The sequence below is a fragment of the Alligator sinensis genome, unplaced genomic scaffold (assembly GCF_000455745.1).
Source record: "Alligator sinensis unplaced genomic scaffold, ASM45574v1 scaffold1122_1, whole genome shotgun sequence".
NCBI classification, from domain to species: Eukaryota; Metazoa; Chordata; order Crocodylia; family Alligatoridae; genus Alligator; species Alligator sinensis.
In genome coordinates this window covers 667,846-677,496 of record NW_005842467.1, presented here as the reverse complement: position 1 = coordinate 677,496, position 9,651 = coordinate 667,846, and the positions used below count along the sequence as shown (strand labels likewise).

Here is a 9,651-nt window from a genome sequence, read left to right as displayed (position 1 = left end):
TAGGGAAAGGAGAAGAAATCCTTCTTTTCTCCTGATCTGACAGAACTACATGGATGGATTCCTGAAGCAGAGGCTCTTAGCCTTAATGCCCACCTATAGTAGTCTAACTAGTGTTTTGAGCATTGAATCTGTGCTTGCAAGGTTTATGTTTGTTTTGACATACATGATGATATCTATTTTACTGAAGTTCAAATTTCTGTCTGAATTAGTTATGACTGTTGGTATAAAAACAGACGCTCCCAAACAAACTAGATCAACTGTAGTAGGACAGATCCCACCACAGCTGACCTGCTTTATTAGATGATGTGTTCCCTTTGCCCAGGGATTCCCTGTGTCCCTGGCTACCCTGCACCTCCTTGCCAGGACCTGCACTGCATCCCATGCCAACACATTCCTCACACAGGCATGGGGTACCAGGATTCCTCAAAGTCCTGTACCACATTGTGCCTCTTTGCCAGTACCCATGCCAACTTGTGGCTCTGCATGAAGAATGGGACCTAGTTTAGGTCCCAGCATGGAGGCACAGGGTGCTGGGAATTCCCTGAGTTGCATGCCTCCATGCTGGGACCTGCATGGGCTTTCTTTACTTAGAAAGACATATCCTTGGACATCTCAAAGCAGGTCTCAGTAAGCAAGAAATCAGGACTTACTCCTCTTTTATAAAGAGGTGCACCTCGAGATTCTCCAGGGTGCATCTCTGTTAGCAGACAGAGGCAGGCTGGTGTTCCTGGGGCTCAAAAGGCCCAATCCTGCACTGGAGTTCTCAGGATGCACCGGAATGAACTTCTCAAGCACTCAGAGCTCTTTCATGGTGCAGTTAGTGTGGGCAGCTTTGCCTGCGCTCTCCCACCACTGTGTAAATAGATGTCCACTGCAGTAAAACAGCACTATTTTATATTACCTTTTTTTCATGGCCATTGATGTGGTACAATAAAGGGCAAAGTGGCCATTTGCTCATTATGAATGACTATTTGCTCAGAGTGAATATATGCTCATTATTTGTTCCACCAAGTTATATCTGTTTCTTCCCTTAGACTGTGTCCACATCAGCAGGGGGGTTCCCACAAATAGTAATGGTGCAGCATGCTTCAGTGTGGGGGCTCCTCGGTGAAGCCCCTTGGTTGAGACACACGGAGGCCGGGGATCAGCCAGCCTATCTTCTGGGGTGCCTCAGCCGAAGGGCTTCACAGCACACAGAGACAGGAGAGCAGGCAAAAAATTAAATTAAATTAAATTAAAATGCCAGTTTGGTATGGGTTGTACTGCTTTTTTTCCAAGATTTTTTTGCTACCAGGAAATCCTGGTAGTGCCCTGCCCCAGGACAGCAAATTAGCAGCACCGTGCACCGATTAATGTGCAACTTGTATGGTTTGTGGTGCTGCAAAGAGGTTTGCAGTGCCACAAGCCACACATGCCTGCATGTCTGGATCCCTTCTTAGAGTACAGACTTCTCATTAAGTAGAAAAGAAAACACCTTCTCTTGAAGTCAGTGTCAAGATATTCTACAGCTCAAAGTGGAAGAAGGTTTGTTCACAATTGGGCTCAAGCAGTCCTGTAAAATAACAATTGTATTTTCCCATGTGAAAGAAGGTACACTTTTTTTTTTTTAAATGGTACGTTTTAGAAATATTTGAATTCCTGTAAGCTATGTGACTTTTTTGATCGGGTTATTTTTTGTTTTTATGTTATGTCATTTTATTTTAGGTTTCCCAGGCTGGAGATTTGTTAATTGAAGTTTATGTGGAAAGAAAGGAGCCAGACCAAAGTATTATAATAAGGGTCAGTATATAAAAATCATATACCTTTTAAATAATTACTTTTCTTTTTAAATGTAACATTTCTTATTATATATTATTTTAGCAAATCTAATGTTACATGCGTTTTTATGATCATAGAGTCACAGTCTTGGTCTGCTTACTGCTGTCTTTACTGTTAAAATTACAATTATTTTTTTGCATTTGAGCTGTTGCCTAATTAAAATTTATAAAGAGCAGTCTTCATGCATTTTTAAGCAGAAGGCTATGGCATAATTTTAAAGAGACATCCATGGCAGGATACAGTAGTATTAACACTCACACTGGCATTATGCCACTCCTGCAGCACACAGGAACATTAACAATTGCATAGTGACTACTGGGTTTATTCAGTAGTGCAAGGTCATTTACATGACCTTCTTCCTGATGTCTCTTTCTGCCAGAGGCTATCTTCCTTGCTTGGGTGCTGAGAAGTCTAAACTCACCGCTTTCAATAATTGAGATTTCCAGCTTTGAGTCTAATAGCACTCCTGAAAGGCACTGGGCTCTAAGCAGTAGTGTGCTACTATTCAGATGTAAAGAAAAACATTAACTTTCTGCAATAACAAAGGATGGATATGATTAGAAAAAAAAAAGCAATTTTAGCAGGATACCTATTATCTTTGTTAGGGTTCTCTGATTCCATTTCATTATGATTTTATGCTGCAAGTGACACAGGAAGAAAAATCTTTTTGACATGACTGAAAACAGCAGTGTTGTATTGGTGGGGGAAGGTGAAACAGCCCTGTGCTATATAAACACAGTTATTTTTTGTAATTTTGGGGGGTAACCTAGTAAACATTCATTCTTTCAGATAGGTGTGAACTAGAGTGCTTCAGCATTGGAAAGAGGGGAGGACTGAGAAGAAAGTTCTTGAGTTTTATTTTTTTTAACCTGCATAAATTTAGTCCAGTATAATTCAGTGAATGACAATGTACTTACTGAGAGTTTAGGGAATAGTTAGTGGATTCACAAACTTGGTATTCCTGCAGTTTCCTTTATAATAAAAAATGATGATTTGTCTATCACTGGAACACAGACTTTGTGAAGAAACCATTAGTACTTAATAAACTACTTTTAATAAACTCTTAATTGTTATAATCTGCATCACAGGTATCACCTTTGATGGAGGCAGAAGAATTAACTAATGATGTAGTAGGAATAAAAAACATCATTCCCAACAAGGATGATATCTGGGCTGTTTTTGAAGTGATTGAAAATGGAGAGCTAGGTTAGTAACATTTGGGGTTTTTTTTAATTATTATGTTATCTTCTTCTTCTTGGCTCTTTGTGGAAACTTAACAAACCCCAAACTCTTTAAGTTACTTCTGTGAAATGCATTAAACAATAATCCTTACATTCTACCTGTCTGTTCAGGTATCACAGATGGAAAGTGGTCCTTTATTTTGGCCTGATTTATTAAAATTAATTTGATCAGCTGTCTTAAATGTACAAAACTTGTGGGAGAAAATGTAGTATGTATATATGTTGTTAACCCCAGCTGCAGTACCCCGAATGGAGGAGAGTGAACTCTTGAACTTATGGGTCCATTGACCTACATAGGACTGACAAGCATGTGCAATCAGCCTGTATTATATAAGTTGAATTTGGAAGAAACAGGTTTTTAATGTAAAGTGTGGCATGAAATACTTACCTGAGGTAACAACCCTCCAGATTGGTCAGTAATGTGACGGACAAATGAATGATAGAAGGATCTGGCATATCATTGACGGGTGGCATGAGGTTGACACTATAAAACCTGTCAGGACTATCACTTGGAGAGCTACTAAGGAAATGATTGAGTCTGTGTGCATCGTGAGCCTGGGCAGTGGCTGGGTGCTCACCTGGGAGAGTGACTGAGTTGGTGTCAGTGCACATTGTGTCTGATCCGGACTGAAAGCTTATGAGAAATGGAGTCACTTGATGAGCATGTGGTGTGAACCCTGCTCATATATGTAATTAGTATGAGAGTTGCTTGAGTGGAGTGGGTAACTGAACTCCATCCATTCACAGAGGTATACACTCATAGACAGAGCCATCCTCTACTCACCTACATTCACTTGTATACCTTTGGATGGTAAAGTATCACCCATCCCTTTGGAACGACTGCATACTGCATACATATAAAGAGCCCTGGGGCTCTTTAGCCTGAAAAAGCGCAGGCTCAGGGGTGATCTGATGGCCACCTACAAGTTTATCGGGGTGACCACCAACATCTGGGGGAACGTTTTTTCACCAGAGCGCCCCAAGGGATGACGAGGTCGAATGGTCACAAACTACTTCAATGGCTGGACATAAGGAAGAACTTCTTTACTGTCCGAGCCCCCAAGGTCTGGAACAGCCTGCCACCAGAGGTGGTTCAAGCGCCTTCATTGAACACCTTCAGGATGAAACTGGATGCTTATCTTGCTGGAATCCTATGACCCCAGCTGACTTCCTGCCCTTTGGGCGGGGGGCTGGACTCGATGATCTTCCGAGGTCCCTTCCAGCCCTGATGTCTATGAAATCTATGAAATACTCACTGAGAGTGACGAAAAGATAAAAATCGTCTAGGGAATAGGCAGTCTGTGACAGGTTGGCAGGCCATCTTGCCTGCCAGCTTCAGAGTGATCTTGCCTGCCACCTCTGGTGACAGGCCTGCATTGGTTCTTTCCTGTATCTATTATTGTATATAGTGTTCTCTTAACTCTCTGTTGACTGGTTCATTGTTGTATTGTAGATTCATTATTGTTGGTTTTTTAATACTTACCTTGATAAGTATTGATATATTCTTGTTAACCTTTGCCTTAGCGTTACATTTTCATTGCTAGTGGTATACCTCTGGATGGGGCCAGGCTGCAGGCCAATGTCCAGGGGAATTAATCCTTTGTCATCCTAAATCATATAGACCCCTGGTGAGGTTGAAAGCCTAACAAACCTTTGTGCACATAATAGATGTCCTTATCAGGAGCTTGGTCTTCAGCGTATGTATTTATTTATTTACTCATGGCCTCTAGTTACAGAAAAATAACTATAGTTATTCAGAAGTATAGAGAGCTCATTCAGTGCTGGGGGGCGGGTATGGGGTAGGTACGTCTACTACTGTAAATAAGGGGGCATGTTGTGCAGGAGGGAGGAGAAGGGAAATCTTACCTTCCCCTTACCTTTTTTGAACACTGAATGCTATGACTGCTGCTTCTGCTACTGCTGCAGTGTTAGCATCCCTATGATCAGCAGCTCTATGCTCCCTGTTTGTTCCCCAGGTGTGCTGCTAGGCTCATGGGTGCTCCTGTTGTGGCAAAAACTCCCCAGGTGGGAGCACCCAATCCACTTGCCCCCTGTCCTGTGATACATTGCTGGGTGTGGGGCTATGCTGCCTAGCTCCTATGGCCAAGCAAGTCAGGGCTGGGCCTTCTGTCTCAAAGACTCCTAGAAGGGATCCTGGTGCTCCTCTCAGTCAGCACCTAGGACTGGCATCCCGCTTGCCCTCTTTTTCTCCCCAGTTACATTGCTAGTCATAAGGATCCAAACAACATTCTCTTAAATAGGTGATTGGTGGTTGGGTTACAAGAATGCGCTCTTTGGAGAAAGGATACAACAAAAGCTTGCAGTACTTCAGGGAAAATGTACTGCACTTAATTTTTTTTCAATCAGTTGATTTTTTTTTTGTTTGTAAATAACTGGATTTAGGGAGAAAAAGGTGTATCATTTTGCATTTCCCACACTACTCTGCTAGCTAAATAATGAAGTCCTGGAATACTACTGTCAACATATTTCTAAAGCTGACAGCAATGAAGGGCAGAGAGCCACACCATAATTCATAAGCTGTAAAGAAAAATCCAAGCATTCCAAGTTGGTTCTAAAGCTGAAACTTGCACTTGATATTCAAGCTTAAAACTCCTCCTGAGCCCAGCAGCTCATACAGGTAGCGTGGTTAAGGCATCTCAATTTCTATTGTCAGTGGCACACAAGGGAGCAATGTTGGAATGTGACTTGCATCATTTCTGGCTGCTCTGACTCCCTTACTCAAATGAGTTGGTACCCATCTGCTGCTGGGTTGACTGTGAGGTTGCCTTTGGTACAAGTCCTACTCTGAACCTCTAGCAAGATATCTTAACTGCTCTGCCACTATGGCCCTTTGCACCTTAATGTTAGAAGTAGTTAAAAGGAAAGTACACATTAAATATAGTAAAAGAAGGAAGGCAGCCTTGCCATACTGACTTACTGACCATTGTTTTCACATGTGCAAGTGTACACAGACTTAGTACATGTGATGCATATTTCTTTTCCATATAAGCTTTAGTGAAATTTTACATTAAATTTGCTTTGCTTTTGTCTCATATAGCCTGACATGGGAAATGTGTTGTGTAATTAGTGTTGTAAAATGTGGAGTCATTTATATCTGTGTATGTTTAATTTTAAAAACAATTAATAAAATGGTGTAGAGATGACAAATTTTGCCATGGACATTCCTAAAGTGATTGATTTTGAATATAATGGTTGGACTCAGAGGGTAGTAATTGACAGAAGTCAATTGTCATGATGCCTTGTGACAGTGGGATCTCCCAAGGCTCTGTCCTTGGACCCATATTGTTCAACGTCTTCGTTAATGATGTGGGCGTTGGAGTCAGAAGCAAACTGGCCACGTTCACCGATGACACCAAACTTTGGGGCAAAGAATCCACACCTGAAGACAGGAGGGCGATCCAGGCTGACCTAGACAGGCTCAGCAAATGGGTGGATGAGAACCTGATGGTGCTTAACACTGAAAAATGCAAGGTTCTCCACCTTGGAAGGAAAAACCTGCAGCATCCTTATCGGCTCGGCAGTGGTACGCTGGCTAGCACTAGGGAAGAAAGAGACTTGGGGATCATCATCGACCGCAAGATGAACATGAGCCTTCAATGCGATGCTGCGGCTAGTAAAGCGACCAAAACGCTGACTTCCATCCATAGATGTTTCTCAAGCAAATCCCGGGATGTCATTCTCCCCTTGTACTCGGCCTTGGTGAGGCTGCAGCTGGAGTAAGTACTGCACCCAGTTTTGAGCCCCACAGTTCAAAAAGGATGTGGAGAAGCTTGAGAGAGTCCAGAGAAGAGCCATGCACATGATCAAAGGTCAGGAAAACAGACCTTATGATGACGGGCTGAGAGCTATGGGGCTCTTTAGCCTGGAAAAGCGCAGGCTCAGGGGTGATGTGATGGCCACCTATATGTTTATCAGGGCTGACCACCAGTATCTGGGGTAATGTTTGTTCGCCCTAGCGCCCCAAGGGATGACCAGGTCGAACGGTTATAAACTACTGCAAGACCGTTTCAGGCTGGACATAAGAAAGAATTTCTTTACTGTCCAAGCCCCCAAGGTCTGGAATAGCCTGCCATAGGAGATGGTTCAAGCACCTACATTGAACACCTTCAAGAGAAATTTGGATGCTTATCTTGCTGGGATCCAGTCTTTTTTTCCTTTCATACATATTGCTGGCAAACAAGTGCCAGCAGTTGTTGGCACTGACTTTATGACCCAGGTACCTTCTTCCGGGAGGTCCCAAACCCTCAGACCAACCATGACCTCTCCATTCAATAATAGGCAAGTTTTATTGATACACAGTGATAGCAGATAAGAATATATAATGCAAACAATTCTATGTCTACCAGTCCTAGAGCTGCAGAGAGTCAAGGTACGTCTGGCCAGTACACGAGCTTCACTCTAAGGTTCTCTCTTGAATGTGAGATGTCAGCAGCTTGGGGAGACTGGAGGCTGAGACCAAGGCCCAACCCCCTCAGTGGGATGGATGAGACAGGCTGGCGGTAGGCTGTCTGTCCATAGTGGCCTCGGGTTCCCCTCTCGGGGACCCCTTGATGCTCTGCAGTCCCTCCTTTTGTATTCTTTCTCCTTCTGATGACTTTTCATCTTAGGCATTGCTGATTGATCTCTCTGTGATCATCATGCTGTCCATGTTCTGTCCTGTCAACGCAATCCTTTGTTTCACAAACCCAGCACATGCACACATCCTGATTTGGGCTTTACTGGTTCTCTTTGTAATTTGGTCTGTTCCCCCAAAACTGGAAAGCCTGAGGGCCCTGTAGTTGGCCACTGTGATCTGGTGCCACCTTATCTCATGTTATGGAATAGTGTGGTACATGTCTTTAATTTCCCAGCCTGTGTGTCTTCTCATTGCTTGCCTGTATCAGATATGGGGGACCTTGAAGAAACTTTCTCATAGACAGGCTTTTTAGAAATCTGTTAACCCTTGCTGTTGCCCTGGACCATTATTCTGATGCATTTCTATTTTACCTATAAGCCAATTCCCAAAAGCAAACCTCTAAATTACATTTTCTAGCCATCAGCAATCACAATGCAAATGATTCATTCCTTTTCACCTAAAATAATCCTGAATTTCCTTAACTTCTTATAATCTCTGTGGCGATAATACCTCTCGTTATGTGTCCTGGTCCCCATCTTTATGTCCCCAGCCGTGGGCTCACTCAGCACTGTAGGTTGTGCCACCTTACCACCTGGAGCAGGGGTAGGAAGTTGAAGCCAGAGGAGGGAAGAGGAGCCCAAAAACAAATGCAGAGAGTGGCAACTGGGTGGAAACCCAGGGGCCAAAAATTAACCCCTCAACCTATGGGATGTCAGTTGGACAACTTTATACTGGATACTTTTCCTTGTGCAGTAATTGTAAAAACATCTGTTCTTGAAAGGTAGAAAGGAGGAGGAAAGAGGCGATAAGAATGGAAATGTCTCATTTCTTTTCACTTCAGTATACCTTCAGATTAATGTTCTGGCCTTATTACAGGAAAAGCTGTGTTAACTGGCACTTTATTAGCTGGAAAAATCTGTTAACCAGCATCCGAGGGATGGGCAGAAGTGAAACCAGAAGTACCACTTCCAGGTTTCACTGCCACTGCAAGCTGAGTTCTTGCCACTTCTTTGGCCCACAGCCCAGGGCAAAGCAGCCTGCACGGGGCCCCCCTCCCCATCCCCTGGCATACTGACGCCAGGGAGTGCACCAGACAGTGCATATTTGATTAACTGGAATATTTGATTAACTGGCATCCCCCATTCGTGGGGGATGCCGGATGTCAGAGCTTTTACTGTAATTTTCTTTAAAAATTTAATTAAGCTTTTCCAAATGTAATTACATTTGTTTTTGGTTTTCTTATTTGCACTAAAAGTAATGACAATATACAGAAAGAGCAAATTATTTAAGGTCCTGGAGGCTAACATTTAATACTTTACATCTAAAAATTTACATCTGAAAGTCCAACATTATCTTGATTTTGAACAGATGCAGATATAAGAACATTTATTGAAATAATAAGAATAATATTGGATGGATACTCCATCTGTTGGTAAATTCATATCAAGCCTTGGCTGCCTTTCTGGATAGATGAGTGAAATATTGTGGATATATAGTGTATCTGGACTTAAGCAGAGCATTTGACAAGGTCCTGCTTGATTTTCTCATAAACAAATTGGAGAAATGTGGGCTGGACAAAACTACTATAAGGTGGATAGATAACTACCTCAATAGCTGTAAGCAAAGGGTAATTATAAATGGTTCCATGTTGAATGGCAGGAAGTTTGGAGTGGGGTCCCAGAAGGGAAGGAAGAATAATAAAAAATACAAAAACAATATGGGTGATACCTGGCTGGATAGCAGCACTACAGAGAAGGATCTGGGAATCTTGTTAGATTGCAGACTCAATGGTACAACCAGACAAGTGCACACGTGCTGTATGTGGCACTGGCTGTGCCACACATGCAGGTGTTCCCTGCATTGCTAAATTTCAGCATGGGGTAGAGGGTTGACACCAGGGCATCCCAGTGTTAAAAAAACCCACAAAAAAAGGTGAGGTGGCGCACATGGCAGCAG

At 42.8% G+C, this 9,651-nt stretch overlaps 1 protein-coding gene across 2 annotated transcripts in view; it reads left to right on the top strand.

Annotated features, from left to right (window-relative positions):
* The window catches only part of ARAP2 (ArfGAP with RhoGAP domain, ankyrin repeat and PH domain 2), a 246,403-nt gene that overhangs the window by 191,275 nt on the left and 45,477 nt on the right, over positions 1 to 9,651 (top strand). For both annotated transcript variants that reach the window (XM_025212512.1, XM_006030846.3), the window contains exons 25-26: positions 1,705 to 1,779; positions 2,907 to 3,024. In XM_025212512.1, the coding sequence (XP_025068297.1) occupies positions 1,705 to 1,779; positions 2,907 to 3,024 (193 nt within the window). The remainder of the gene's footprint in view (positions 1 to 1,704; positions 1,780 to 2,906; positions 3,025 to 9,651) is intronic.